Genomic DNA, 16,072 nt, shown 5'->3' with positions numbered 1-16,072 from the left:
GCCTTCTGTGGCTTAAGCACTGGGCTGTTCACTGGAAGGTCAGCGGTTCAAACCCACCAACCACTCTGTGGGGGAAAAATGTTGCAGTCTGCTTCTGTAAAACTTGTCAGCCTTAGAAACCTAGAGTAGCAGTTCTACTCTGTCTTAGGGTCACTATGAGTTGGAATTGACTTGACAACCGAGGGTATATGAGGGAGCTTCAAAAAGTTCATGGAAAAATGGAATGAAAAGATAATGGAATTTTTCCACAAATTTTTTGAAGCCCTTTCATAGAATATTTATTCTTTCTTTTCATGTATTGTTCTAGTTTACTGTCAGGACGTTAGCAGCAGAAATAAGGATCAGCCTCATATCTAGGGGTCTTCCTACAGTAAAACCCCTTACTCAAAGTTATATAAAAAGCATCTGAATATGTTTTGGTAATCATGCTCTTTACAATGAAATAATGTCTGTCCTCTTTTTAATCTTATCACTCTGAAAGGATGATCCATGAAGTGTTTTGTAACCTTTATAGGCAAGATAACCAACCAGTCCATTACAGTGTATCTCAGCATCTTAAAAGTCAGATAAAATGTGAAATTCTTTTTTTATTGCCTGACCCTGGAGATTATTTTATTGGCACTTCAAACTATAACAGCAAGAAATATCAAGACATTGAGATCTCAGATGCTCTGCTGATTATGAGAATTCACAGATGGATAAACTTAGGTCTTTCTGGTCTAATCAAGTAACCATGGAATCAAAACAATTGCTCTTGCCAATAGGGTGGGTGCATTCCTCAGAGGTGAATGATGAGCCTGCCCCTCTGAAGAGTCTGACTTAGAAAAATGCCCATAACCAAATGGGCAATAATTTTTAAAAAAGAGTTATTGAAAACAAAAAACTTCTACAGTCCCTCTGTCTAATGTTTCCTTCAAACAAATCCATGGGCAACACAGACCTAACCAAAAATGATATTTCAATGCAAAAGACTTTTTAAAGTGTTCAAGATCAAAGGTATCTGTTTGAGGACTCAAGTGTGCCTGCCCCAAACTATGGTGTTTTCAATAGTTGCATATGTATGTAAAAGTTGGACAATGACTAATGAAGACTATATAAGAATAGATGTATTTGAATTATGATGTTGGTGAAGAGTATTGAAGGTACCATGGACTTTCAGAAGAACAAACAAATATGGCTTGGATAAAATTTAGCCAAAATACTCCTTAGAAATGAAGATGGTGAAACTTCCTCTTTTGTTCTTTGGGAAAAAAGGATCAGTCCCTGAAGGAGGACATCATGCTTGGTAGAGTGGTTGTTGTTGTTGTTGTTGTTAAGTGCCGTCGAGTCGGTTCCGACCCATAGCGACCCTGTACAGGGTTTCCGAGGGTGTAAATCTTTACGGGAGTAGAAAGCCTCATCTTTCTCCCGCGGAGCGGCTGGTAGTTTCGAACCGCTGACCTTAAGGTTCGCAGCCCGATTCGTAACCACTACGCTACCCGAGCCCCTTATTGGTAGAGTGGAAGGTCTGCAAAAAAGAGGAAGACCCTCAACGAGATGGATTGACACAGAATGGTAGAAACAACGGACTTAGACATAGCAACATTGTGAGAACGGCAAAGGATCGGACCGTGTTTTGTTTTATTGTGCACAGGGTCAGTATGAGTCAGAACCAATTCAAAGCCTCCTAACAACAACAGAAGTCCCCTCTGACTGCAGTGCAGGGAAACTTAAATGTATGTTTTCATTTGTAACTTTATTTTTATTTAATTCTTACCTGTGAATGGCTTTGACATTTAAAACATTTTCCAGCACTTCCTTGTGCTCTTTTTCCCCTGGGACACAAATACCCTGGGGTCTATTAAAATAATAATAAAAAAGAAAAAAAAAAGATATTTCAAAATAAAATGTTACCTTCCATAAATAGGCAATGATCCTGGCAGCCTGGGTCCCTCCCTCTCATTCCACTCCAGAGTTCATGAGCAATGAAACTCTTCCTCTAAATTATGGGGTCTTTTGGGGGAGATATAACAAGTATACGTTGTTGTTAAGTCAGTTCTGATTCATAGTGACCTTGTATAGGGTTTCTGAGGAGTGGCTGGTGGGTTTGAATCATTGACCTTATGATTAGCAGTCCTGTGCTGATCCTACAGCACCACACCAGGACTCCAAGCATATAGATGGAAGCAAAGGGGTCCTGGTGTGGCACTGTGGGTTAATGTGCCAGGCTGCAAAGCTGTTTGAACTGCAAGGTCAGTGTTCAAGCTCACCAGTCGCTCCTTGGAAACTCTATACAAGGTCGCTATGGGTCAGAACTGACTCAATGGACTTAACAACAACAATTTTTTATGACCAACTGGCATTTGATAGCCAAACAAGCAATAAAAGCCTCTATGTTTCTCCTCCCAGTAAATACACACTTGCATTTTGCTGAGCATTTCATGCTGTGAGCTTTATAACTTCGTAAATACTTGAACTAGTTTGTATTTCTCGATGGTCCACTCCATAACATGGCAAGGACAATTACAAAAAAAGATGTTGGAGCTAGTGGGGTGCAGTAGAATGAGCATTGGACCACAAGTTTGGTTTGAACCACAAAGTCAGTGATTCAACCTCACCAGTCTCTCCTTGGAAACCCTATATAGGGTCACGGTGAGTCAGAACTGACTCAACAGCACTTAACAGCAGCAACAGCAACTGAGTATAAGATTTTTGAAAGGAGTAGCTTTTTGTACGTAAAGGAGTGGTGGTAAAGAACCAGAGGGGACATGGCTCACTGGTTCTGTATCTTTTCTGAAGTCATCAATTTTATGCAATAGACAAAATTCTTAGCATTTGAAAATAGAGACCCACAAAGCTAATCCTATTATGCTGTCACCAACAGTAGGGAGTCTTGGTGGTGCTATGGGTTAGGCATTGGGCTGAGATTCAAACACACCAGCCGCTCTGTGGGAAAAAGATGAGATTGTCTGCTCCTATAAAGATTTACTTTCTTGGAAATCCACTCTGTGGGAAAAAGATGAGGTTGTCTGCTCTCTAAAGATTTGCCATCTTGGAAATCTTATATGAACTTGTCCCACCTGGAGGTTGTCCATGGAATTGTGGGCCATGTCTACCTCTCTACCCTCAAGGCCAGTTCTCCTTCGAGATTGTCAACACAGACACCCTAAAGCCTTGGGATATGAGTTGCAGGTGAACGGGACCAAGTTGGAGATGACATACGAGATAGCATTGGAAAGGGATAGCTCAAGTCTGGGCCTCAGTATCGTAGGTGGCACTGACAACCCCAAAATAGTGATGACCAATGATCCATCCTTTTTTTTTTTGTCACCAAGATCATTCCTAGCAGGGTTGCAGCCCAGGACAGCCACCTTAGGGCCAATGAAATGGATGTGTGGAGGTGACCCACTCAGCAGCAATGGTGGAGGCTCTCAAAGAGGCAGGCTCCATTGTTCACCTTTATGTCATGTGGAAGCCCCCAGCTGAGACGATAATGGAGATCAAGTTCACCAAGGAACCTATAGGTCTTGTCTTCAGCATCGAATGGGGTGTAGGGAACCAGCACATCCCCAGAGGTAATAGCATCTGTGTAACAAAGATCATCAAGAGAGGGGACTGTCCACAAGGATGGGAGGTTGCAGATTGGGGACAAGATCCTATTGGTCAACAATGTGGGGCTGGAGGATGGCATGCATGAGGATGTTGTGGCAGCCCTGAAGAATACATATGATGTTATCTACCTAAAGGTGGTCAAACCTAACAATGCCTACCTGGGTGACAGCTACATTCTCCCAGATATCACAACCTGTGAGAACCCTCCAAACTCCAGAATTCCTCATATCCCATCCCAGCTATCCCACAGCATCCAATACCATGATATCTCATGTGGCTGTTCTTCATCAGATAGTCTCCATGTAATACCCACAGTCTCTGATAGTGCTTATGACTAGAGAAGAGATGGAAAATCAATCACCCTAGAAGAATTAGGAAAGATTATCAACAATCTCTCTCCCAGAAGGTCCAAGGTCCAAATGGTTTTCTGGATAATGTTTATCAATTCTTCCAGGAAGAAGTAATTCTTACCTTCTTTTCATTGGTGTTGTTGTTAAGTGCTGTTGTGTTGGTTCCAACCCATAGCAACTCCTGTATCAGGTTTCTTAAGAGCAGGTGGTGAGATTGCCCCACCAACTGTGCGGTTCAAATCAACTTTGCAGTCTAGTGCACACAGCATAGCAAAAGAAAACACATTTCTTACGTCTTCTTATAAGGCCAGTTCAAATGTTAACAAAGACAACATAAAATAAGAGAAGAATAGATTGATTTCCTTGTGAATGTTGTTGTTGTTAAGTGCAGTCAAGTCAGTTCCAACCCACAGTGACCCTGTATAGGATTTCCAAGGGATAGCTGGTGAGGTTGAACTGCTGACTTTGCAATTCAAACTGACCTTGCAGTCCATTGCTAATCCTATAGCACCATGCCAGGGCTCTAAAAATTTTAAATCACACAGTAGCAAATCAAACACAGCAGTATTTTAAGGGAATAGCTTTGTCACAAAGTAAGATTTGTTTCAGAATACGAATGGTGGTTCAGTATTAGGAAACCTCTTAATTATGACTCACTCTATAAAAGTCCTGGTGTGGCATTGTTGGATAAGCACAGGGCTGCTAACCACAAGGTCAGCAGTTCAAACCTACCAGCCACTCCTTTGAAAACCCTATATAGATCGGCTGTGAATCAGAGCTGATTCGTTGGTACTTAACAACAACATGAGTCAGAATGCACTCCATGTCTGTGAGTTTGATGGTTTAGGTGGGTCACCAATAATATAAACCAGAGCAGCGGCTTTGTTATTGTAAGTTATTGAGTTTTTCTAAGGCTCTGATGTCATTTCTTTAGCCTATTTGGCCAAAATGAGTTCTTTGAAAGCTGATATGGGAAATGTGCAGGTTTCAGTACTAGGTGATCATCATGTGCTAGGGGGTTCGCTTCATAGTAGGCCAGAAGCGTCCCTTCCAGCCCTGGGCCTGTAGTTGACCTCCAGTGACCAGGAAGGAATGATGGATGCCCCACAGGGATTAACAGCCTACTGAGCAAGTTCAAACTCTCTCTCAAGACACCAGGATCAATAAGTGTTCCCCTGCCCTGAGGGCTCCATCATTTTAAAACTGTAAAAGCTGTAAAGTTCCTATCATTATTGTAGTTGTTATTAAGTGCCATCAAGTCGGTCCTGACTCATAGCGACCCTGTATAGGGTTCCCGAGGAGCAGTTGGTGGGTTTGAACTTCCGATCTTGTGGTTTGAAGGCCAGTACTGATCCTACAGAGCCACACCAGGAGTCCTATAATACTGGCACCTATTTAACTTTTAAGTCAACTAAGTATATTTATTGAGCTATGTATAAGGCACATCAACCCATGCCAAAGCATTCCAGAGATGGAACAAGGTTTCAGCCTGTGTTCATAGTTCACAACCTGTGATTGAGGAAGGTCTCTACACATATCCCTATCATCGGGGACCATAAATGGGTTGGGTAACCCTAGCTGACAATTGAGAGAAAGTTGGTTTTTCAGATTACAGCCCCATGCAATTTACATTGTTGGGTTACACATAACAGAGCAGCAGCGTGTCTAGTCCTTTCTCCTGGGTGTAACTTTTCATGAAGCAAGCAGTTTTCCCATTCTGGACTCTAGTGTCCAATTTCCTTGCTCTCCTTGATATGTCATCATAATTTGGATGGCCTTCTGATAAGCGGTCCCCTCCTTAGAAATCTTGATGAGTTAATGCTGTGTTTATCAACTTTTTTTCAAGGTGGTGGACAGTTTGTACCAGATAATGTTCACCTAATCAACCCACACAAATTTAATCTTATCGCTAAGTACTTGTTTGGTTTTGAGTTTGTTTGTTTTTTTTCTTCCCCTTCAAGGAAAGCCATTGCTAAAGTGCTTTGCTGCATTTCTAGGCTGTGTTTTTGTCATATATGATGACATTAACCTCAAAGCAAGGTCGACAGGACATTAAATCAATGAATTGTGTCAGGCTCTATCTAAACAGTAAAATCTCAGATAAGCCAAATCCCTCCCACCTTCAACTGGTTTACTTGGCTTATTATCTCTTGCAGGAAATCCTTCAAAACCTCCAACAGGAGAACTCTGCTCCCCCTGTCTTAAAAATCAATCTCTCTGCACATACATGTGTACACGCACTGTATGTTTGTGTTTCCTATCTGTCTAATATAAACATGGGGAACAGGAATGCCAAGTTTCAGTAGCCTAACAGACCATAATATATATGCTTTTGAAGGAACAGCTATCCATCTCATCTACATTTTACCAGTTCCCAAAATTTCCCCTAATCTTTGCTACTATGGACCTCTGGTGGAGCAGTGGTTAAAGCCCTTGACTGCTAAGCAAAAGGTCAGCAATTCGAACTCACCAGCTGTTCTGTGGGAGAAAGATGTGACGGTCTGCTTCCGTAAAGACTCACAACCTTGGAAACCCCCTGAGGCAGTCCTACTCTGTCCCTAGGGTCTCTATGAGTTGGAACCACTCACCAGCAGTGGATTGGGTTTGGTTTTGCGTGCTAGCTGGTGTTCACAGACTTCACTGTATCATGTGTGAGGGCAACGGTAGCTTGGTGGTTGACGTCACCAGCAGCTAAAATAAACCACCCCAGAGTTGAGGGGGATGCATCTTATTTTTCATTCTGTTGCCTTTTGTTGCACAGAGTCTAACTTGTTTAAGAAGAGACCATTTTAAAGTTTTAGACCTTGCAGGTCAAACCGACCTTGCAGTCCAGCGCATTAACCCACAGCACCACGCTAATGTATGTAGCTGTCTTTGTGCTTTGATATTGTTCTTCTGATAGCATTCTGTAGCTGTAGAAGTCTGGGTGGGTCAGGGCCCAGAAGGCTGTAAGCATGTGTAATGGTATAGATGTGCATGCACATGTGTGCATAGGAGTGAATAATGCAGATGGCGTTTGGAAAGTAGGTAGAACTCTAAAGAAAGAACCTTAGTGACTCTCAAATCTAAGAGGTAGAGCTCCCAGTTTTCCAAAGGCAGCTATGACTGCATGAACCAAGGGTAGAAAGCCATTTTGGAAGTATTCTGTTCTTTACAATACAGCTGCAGAAACTGACCACTGTCAACAGCTTCAAAGCAGACACAAAACTTTATCAGTAGTTCTCAAACTATGCTACCCTGACCAGCAGCAGCAATATCACCTGGGAACTTGTTCGAAGTACAAATTATTGGACCCACTTCAAACCTGCTACTCTGGGAAAGGGGACCAGTAACATGTATTTTAACAAACTGTCCAGATGATTCTGGTACCTGTTCAAGACCCACTAATCTATATCTTTTGCACACCCACACTCTCACACATACACTCAACTATGTACGTAGGACTGGCAGCACAATGGACATTTACTTTTCCAATGCCAGCACAGCCACAATGGGAATAAGTGGCAGTTCCATGTCTACAGGCAGCATGGAAGTCAGGTAGACAAGATGTCTCCATGGAAGGATACGAGACCTAGAGATGACTTTGAATATCATTTTTAGAGTGTTAATAAAGCTTACTGAGCAGATATAATTATACAACCATGGTTTGGATTTCAGTGGGTGCAGTGGGTTATAAGTATTCCAGCCATGTTGAAAGCAGCCTATTCTGTGTCTCGCTGCATGCTTGATGGAGTCTCTTGGCAAAGAAGGACTGTTAAGAAAGCCTTCTTGCAGACAAGTTGCAGTTTTCCCATCTTAAGCAATAGTTTGCTGTAATGCTGAGTTCCTTCTTCTGGGGATTGGGCTATTCCCTGGTACAAGCTCTGTATTCACTTCTTTGAAGTTACACAAGTTATTTTGACAATTTGGCACAGTATTGCAACACTAGCAACCATTGCATCTGAGAGAGAAGACGGCACCATGAGAAAGTACGGTGTCAATGGGAGTGAGGCATTAGAAGTGCAAGGGAGCTTGTGATTTGAGGGGAGCAAGCTACTTATGATAAAGCAATTATATATGTGGTCCCTAAATGCACTTGGATACATATGTGTTTAAGATAAAGGGGTAGATAGATTTAGTCCAGATATATGTAGGTAAGTATTTACATGCCATATAATAATACTGATGTTAATCTACTACTTTGTTAGCCAGACATAAAAGACCTGTGGCCCTAACCTACCTTTCCAGTATTATTGGGTTAGTTTCCTTGTATACTCATCATATCAACCAAACTGTACAACTAGTTATTCCATATAGACATCACATGCCTTACTGTACTCCGATGTACCTTTAGCGTTTTTCTCTATCTCCTGCTCAGGAATAACCCTATTTCTCATTCCCTCACCCTCATCTCATGATGAGGTTTAATTCAAATACTACCTTCCCTTTGAAGTCCTGGTGTGACACTGTGGACGCTGGACTGCAAAGTTGGTTTGAACCATAAGGTCAGTAGTTTAAGCTCACAAGCCGCTCCTAGGAAACCCTATACAGGGTCGCTATGGGTTGGAACTGACTCAATGGCACTTAACAACAAAGGCTTTTGATTGGGTGGATCATGACAAGCTATGGACAACATTGCAGAGAATGAGTTTTCCAGAACACTTAATTGTGCTCATGAGGAATCTATATACAGACCAAGAAAGAGGCAGTTGTTTTGAACAGAACAAGGGAACACCGAATAGTTTAAAATTAGGAAAGGTATGCGCCAGAGTTGTATTCTATCAGTATACTTATTCAATCTGTATGCTGAGCAAATAATTAGAAAAGATGGATTATACGAAGAAAAACATGGCATCAGGATTGGAGGAAGACTCGTTAATGACCTGAGAGATGTAGATGATTCCACCTTGCTTGCTGAAAGCAAAGAGAATTTAAAATACTTAATGATGAAGATCAAAGCCGACAGCACCTCAATGTAAAAAAGAACAAAAATCCACACCACTGGACCAATATAAAATATCTATATAAATGGAGAAAAGATTAAGTTGTCAAAGACTTCATTTTGCTCGGAACAACCATGAACACTCATGGAAGCAGCAGTCAAGAAATCAAATGACATATTGCATTAGGCAAATCTTGCTACACTAGACCTCTAAGTGTTCAAGAGCAAAGATGTCAGTTTTCACATAATTCACAATAAAACATTGAAAAAAAAAAAGAGAGAGAAAGAGTCAGTTTGAGGACTAAGGTGTACCTGATCCAAGCCATTTTTTTTTTTTCAATAATCTCATATGCATGTTAACGTTTGACAGTGAATAAGGAAGAGCATAGAATAATTAATGCATTTGGGTTGTGGTGTTGGAGAAGAATATTAAAAGTACCATGGACTTCCAGAAGAACAAACAAAATTGTGTTGGAAGAAGTACAGCCAGAATGCTCCTTAGAAGCCAGGATGGCCAGACTTTGTCTCTCATACTTCAGGCATATTTTTAGGAGAGACCAGTTCCTGGAGAAGGATATCATGAAGTGAAGTGGAGGGTTGGAGAAGGAGAGGAAGACCCCCAATGAAGTGGTTTGGCACAGTAGCAGCCACAATGAGCTCAACTGTGGCAACGATTGTGAGGTTGGCGCAGGACTGGGCTGTGTTTTATTTTATTATGCATAGGGTTGCTATGAGTCAATACCGACTCAATGGCATGTAACAATAACAACATTCCCTATGATACCTGCTCTGAACCACCTTTGCCCATCCCTGCCCCCCTTGAGGGTGGGCATCTTCCCAGTTCAAGAATTTTATACCACTTTATACATGCCTCTCATAGTGTGCATCACTCTATACTTTGTATTTTGACTATGGATGTTGCTTATTTTATGAGTTTCTTGAGCATGTTCCCCATTTCTGATCATTGTCTAGGTACCAAAACACCAATCCTGTTGCTTGGTGTTCAATATGTTTGTCATATTGCTAAATAACCTTTCAGTCATGTCAGGGTACATGCTGGAAACCCAAGGGATAAAAAATAGTGTCGGTGATACAAAGCCAGTTTCCGTTCCTCTTTAAAGGAACTGGGCTGATTTTCATAGGGTGATATAATAACCTACTCCAACTATCATCAAACCCTGAGATAGATTAACTAATAGTTGCATCTTCATTTCAAGTCCTTCCTTACTCCCAAATCCCACTGGCAAGGGTTCGTTCCTGCCCTGGAAAGGATTGCTTATCCTGTGTCTGTCAGGTCTCGCCAATTGCCAGCAAACAGGTCCCCTCTTAAAACAGGCTCTTATAAAACAGTGACAGCCTCCAGTTGCCCTTGGGAGGAGATCAGCAATCAGCCACCATGACTGGCAGTGCTGAGTCTGATTGTCAAAGATGAACTTTTAATCTCTCTTGTCCACATGAAATTGCTATTAAAAACCTCTCAGTTTGTCTGGAAGGTCTTTGTTTGTTTCCAGAGAAGATCAGTCCAGTGCTTTCCTGGAATCCCACTCTTCTATTCACTCTTGCTTGTATGTATTCTCAGTTCATAGGTTGAAGCCAGCTGACATCAAAGTCATCGGAGCCCTGGGTGACTCTCTCACTGTAAGTGACCCTGAGTGTGGGAAGGGAGATGGGAGAAGAGACCATCTTGATCGTGATGAGACCCTGGAAAGTGAAAAATCTCACTTCCCCCTTGTTAACATTGCTCTCCCTGCCCCTGAACTCTTTCTCTGTCACCTCACCTACCCTAGATTCCGGTAGTATTTATTCCTCGCCTAGCTCCATTCCAACTTCCTCTTCCTCTACTAATGTTGGGATAAAGGAAAGAGCAGGTTGTCTTTATACAAGTGGAGGGGTCTCAGCAGGTAGCACCCCAAATTCCACAGCCTATCAATATTGGGGGCTGGATTTAATTAGGTCCTTCAAAGTTTTGTCCATGTAGCAATCGAATGGGAGGTATCAAGGAGAGGAGCAAAGTTGATGATATAGGAACAAGTGCTAGTGGGGTCACTGTGAGAAAGCAGGAGTCAGTGGAAGGGGTAAGAGTACTAAAGATGATACAAACCCACCTCCACAAAGAACGTGGCTATCAGGTTCCAGAGGTTCCCAGACACCAACTTTTCATTCTGTAGCAATTTACTATAGACTAATCCAGCTATTCTCTGGGTCAGTAGATTTCAGGGCCTACAGCTAAATCCTCCCAGCTGGTGACACCTGTGGGTGGCCTGTTCACTTTCACATTACCTCACTCAATGACTTTGCTTAAATTAACAAATAAAGAAGGTGATCTGACGCTAGTAGAGACAAAGGAGGGCCCAAGGGCACACAATTTATAAGTGCTGGACCCAGGACAAGAACTTGGGATTCTGACACTGAGCCCAGAATTTGACCCCTGAACTGTAGCTGGATCCTCCATGACATCTTAGTATCTCCTGACCCCAGAGGCTCTACTCTTCACAACCTTCAGGGAAGGACAAGCAGTCTAATTCTTAAGCTGGTCCACACTGTTGCTCCAACCGCTTTCTGCTGGGTGTAGTGGATACGCCTCCAGCCAGCTTCATAGTCCCCTTTAAAACTCTCATCTAGAATCAGCACAGCTGGCGGGGGGCGGCTCACTTTGAGTGAAACATACTGGCAAAGAGTAGGGATCTCTTCTTGGCCGGGGGTGGGGGTGTTGGGAGGCTTCTCCCTGGAGGTCATCCTTCACCCCTTTTGGAAAAACCCTGCTAGAAATAATAGGCTATGGGCGATGGTAGTAAACCTGTAAAATGGGTCCATATTGTGGTTTGGAAAGATGCTGTTCCTGCAGCTATGTGGTGGGCACATGGGATTTGATTTTACTATGATTTATTTTCGAAAGCTGTATGTATGTGAAATGTGTTTCTCTAAAAGTCTTTGAAATGCTTTACAATTTTTAAAAATGAGGAAAACAGGACCCTGAAATGTGTCCTGTTGAAAATACACACCAGCATATAATTTTCGGAATACTTTTTCTAGCCTGGATTCACCTGAACTTGGTTTAGGCAGGGTGTTCTGTTGTTTGTTTGTTTAAGCTTTATTGTGAATTGCGTGAAGATTTACAGACAAAATCCATTTTCCATTCAACAATTCACGTACATTTTGTTTCATCTCATGTGATTGCAATCCCTACAATGTAACGTCGCTTACCCTACTTCCTCCTTGTGTTTCCCATTTTCATTCCTCCTTTTTCTTCAACCCTTCTGAACTTTGTCCTTAGATAAATGCTGTCCTTTTAATCTCAATGGTTGGGTATTCTAAGGAATAAATGTCTCCTTAGTGTTAATATTCCCCTAATAGATCTGTCTCCAGCTTGGCTGAAAATTGAGCCACGAGGCTAAGTTCAGTTCCCAGGCCTGCAGGACTCAGTTCCCATAGTCTTGGGGGTTCCATCATTTTCTATCTGACCAGTAAGCTTGGTCTTTTTTATGATTTTGAGTTTTGTTCCACATTTTTCTGCCAGGACTCAGGCATTCCCAGTGGGCATTCTCACTCAGCTCTGAAAGACTTAGTACCATCTAGATTCCAGATTCTAGAGCATGCCCATGTGGTCTTGGCCAGGATCAGAACATGGAGCTCTGGCAGGCAGGCAGGCAGAGATGGGACCACGGGAAACTCACTCCTTTGTCATTCCCTTTCAGGCAGGTAATGGAGCTGGGTCCAAGCCTGGGGACATCTTAGATGTCTTGACCCAGTATCGAGGCCTGTCCTGGAGGTGAGTGTGGTAAGACCTGGAATACCTCTCTTCATGGAAGATAGATCCCCAAGCAGGAATGAGCCCCCTTGGGTTCATTTAAAGAAGATGTTAATCAGCTTCCCCAGACTCCTACCTGACACAAAACAGGAGCTAAGCAGGAGGAGCCTGTGGGAGAAACAACATTAGGGCTGCAAAAGCTTCTCTAGCTTCCATGTCTCCTTCTGTGATGGGGATCTCAGAGGGGTAGTGGCCTTGAGTGACGGACAGATTATGACCTACAGTACCAGAGTTGTGTCTGAGTGCGAGCTGCCCAGCATTCTGAGTCCCCCGGCAAGTTTTTAACCTCTCTCAGCTTTTTTGTCCCATCTTTCATACAGGAGTAACAATCCTTCCCAATAGCACTGTAGTGAGGATCACCAGTACCAGTTGTTGTGGGGTTAGCTATGACTCACAGCAACCCCATGTGTGTCAGAGTAGAATTGTCCCCACAAAGTTTTTAAAGGTTGGTTTTTCAGAAGGAGATTGCTAGGCCATTCTTCTGAGGGACCTCTGGGTGGACTAAAACCTCCAACCATTTAGTTAGCAGCCAAGCACATTAACTGTTTGTACTATGCAAGGACTCCATAGTGAAAATCAGAATTTGAGTACCCACACTGGACCTGACACAGAATAGGCATGCAAGGTAATTGACATCATTTTTAAAGAGACTTCAGTTTACAGATGGGGAAACAAGGCTTAGAGAGGGGTAGTAACCTGTTCAGAATCACACAGTCAGATGGTAAAAGAGCAAGAAACAGAGCAGATGGTTCATGACTCCCTATCTGGCGCTTGTCCCCATCATGCTTTGCTTCACGTGGGCTTGTTCCAGCTCTGACTAGAGTCAAACCCAAGCTGCCACAGCTACATGAGCATGACTCAAGTTATACCTCTGTGCTTTGATAGCCCAACCTGTGCCAAGTATGGGTGGGCAGGTGTGGTGCTTCCTCAACCTGGAATTTGGCATCTCCATCTGGCACCAGCTGAAACCCAAGTACAGAAGCTTTGGTGCCCTCCCTCGTGTTGCTGCACAGAACTAAACAGCGAACATTTTGAAATTGAAAGCTTTTAAAGTGTTCCCAGGCGTGCTTGGCACACAGCAAGGGGAGATGGAAAAGCTCAGAATCCAATCAACTCTGGAATGCTGCACATTTTCATGCCTAGAAATCTATCACACTTGGATCTTCTTTGCATTTTAGTATTGTCCTGGAAGAGGACTTGCTGTGTTGAAGACCCCCTTTGAAAAAAACGAGCTTCCCCAAGCCAAAGAGGAAGAGAAAGAGAGAGATGAGACTTTTAAACTGTGTTTTCAATTAATAATGCACAGCAGCAGTGCCTCATCAGGCGCTAGGGCTGGACTGTGCATCCACAGGGCACCTACTTTCTCTTTGGAAGAGAGAGGTGAAAGGGCCCATTTGGTTACCCGGCTCCAGTGTCAGAGCTCCAAGTTTATTTATTGAAAATCAGCAGTTACAGTTTAAATCAAGTTTTCAGGTTTGTGCAGAGTTACTGTATTCGGGCTTGTTTTTCCATTTTTTTACTGGAATAGTGAGGGAAAAGGCAAGTTCCAACCTCATAGGGTTCAGGAATTTCATTTTGATTTTCCGATGACAGGTCTGTCTTCTTGGTAGTGTCCGAAAATGTTTCTGCCTCTCTGATGTTTTAAGTTTATTTTTTTGTTTCCCACCCCCCAAAAAAAAAAAATATAGTGTCGGCGGAGACCAAAACATAAGCACAGTCATCACCCTGGCAAGTGAGTACATACATGCTTTTTGGTTGGTTTGGCGGCCGGCAGGCAGGAGTTGAATCTGCGCGTTTCGGTTGCTCCCCCTAGAGGCGTACGCTGGGCTGAGACGGGACCACAGGCGGCAGGAACCATCAGGCGCAGTAGGGGACGCTGCTTCCCAGAGGCTGCACCTCTACTTCTTGGGAATGATTAAAGCTTTGGAGATTTTATTTTTTTTTTAAAAAAAGGAATTGTTATTTGTCCAAGGAAGGAAGAAAATAAGGGAAAAAAAGAAAGTCTAGACTAAATTTTAATACAAATCATTAAGAAATGATTCAAAAAAGAAGACAAGGAAACCCATTTCTGTCTGATGCGGGAGGCATTGAGCTAGGTGTGTTCTGCGCTGGATAACATACTACACAGATGTCAAGTTCGTATGTGTTGCTTTATGAAACGCTGCTACGGCAGCTGTAAAAGATAAGGTTATCTTGTTCAGGCTCTGCAAGCACAGCCACATTTGAGATTAAACATTGTCCTTAAATTACTTTACCAGCAACCTGTTTGGAGTAATTTTTAAAAAGCCTCACTACATTCTATAAAGGGTCTTGTCCTACTCATCTTTTTATTCCCCTTGGTATATGCCACAGTGCTTGTTCTTAAAGCACACATGCAATAAATGTTGAAATTCCCTTATTTTCCCTTAAAGTCTTCTGAGTAATAATTTTACCTAACAGGAATTTAATTGGCCCTGCTCTCAGCTACTTTTATTGAGTAAATCCCTTTGTAATATATCTTTTTGTTGTTGTGTTGTTAAGTGTCATCAAGTCCATTCTGACTCATAACAACCCTGTGTAAGGTTCCCAAGAAGTGGCTGGTGAGTTTGAACCAACCTTGCAGTTCGCTGTTCACCATACCAGTGAAGAGATCCTTTAAATTAAAGTTACCAAGTTTGTGATGATCTAAAACCCAAACGCATGCCACTGTGTGGATTTCAAATCATGGCAACCCATGTTTAACAAGCCAACATTGCTCCATTATGCTTTCCTAGCAGTAATCTTTATGGAAAAAGAGGGGAAAAGTCAGAGACCCCAAAAGAGATGGATTGGTACAGAAGCAGCAGCAATGGGCTCAAGCAACTGTGAGGATGGCTCAGGACTGGACAGTGTTTCACTCTGTTGTACATAGGATCTGTATGGTTTGGAACCGACTTGAAGGCACCTAACAACAACAACAAATCTTTATGGAAGTAGGTTACCAGGTTTTTCATCCCTGACACTCCAGGGTAGATGTGAGCCACCAACCTTTAGGTTAGTAACCAAGCTCAAATGGTTTGTCATTTTGCCAAGGCTAACGTAATCTCCACATAGGCAGAACTGATCAGACTTCACATTTGTCACAACATTTGTTGTATTTTGCCATTTACAAATTCTGTTGAATTCAAGTAGGTAGAGTTCAGTGCCACAAGTACTCCCTGCCTTTTTTATTTCTGCATCTACACACAAGTGAAGTCCTGTGGCATTCCTGGTAAGTCACTAACTAGTCAACGCAGATTCCTCTAGGCTCTACTTGTGGGGAGCCTACCACCTCTTAAGACAACCTGCTCCATTTTCAGATAGCTCTGGGTTTTAGTTCTTCGTACTCTTAATTAGAAATCAGAGGAATTTCCATCCATTGCTGCAATGTCCCCCTAAGCCACA

General features: G+C 42.6%; 1 protein-coding gene across 1 annotated transcript in view; it reads left to right on the top strand.

Moving 5' to 3' along the window:
• The window catches only part of PLB1 (phospholipase B1), a 173,540-nt gene that overhangs the window by 66,748 nt on the left and 90,720 nt on the right, over window positions 1–16,072 (top strand). The window contains 3 exon segments of the mRNA XM_006835284.1: window positions 10,442–10,500; window positions 12,558–12,631; window positions 14,359–14,402. Coding sequence (XP_006835347.1) covers window positions 10,442–10,500; window positions 12,558–12,631; window positions 14,359–14,402 — 177 coding nt within the window.

The sequence above is a fragment of the Chrysochloris asiatica genome, unplaced genomic scaffold (genome assembly GCF_000296735.1).
Source record: "Chrysochloris asiatica unplaced genomic scaffold, ChrAsi1.0 scaffold00016, whole genome shotgun sequence".
In the NCBI taxonomy this organism is placed as follows: domain Eukaryota; kingdom Metazoa; phylum Chordata; class Mammalia; order Afrosoricida; family Chrysochloridae; genus Chrysochloris; species Chrysochloris asiatica.
This window is presented reverse-complemented; position numbering and strand designations above follow the sequence as displayed.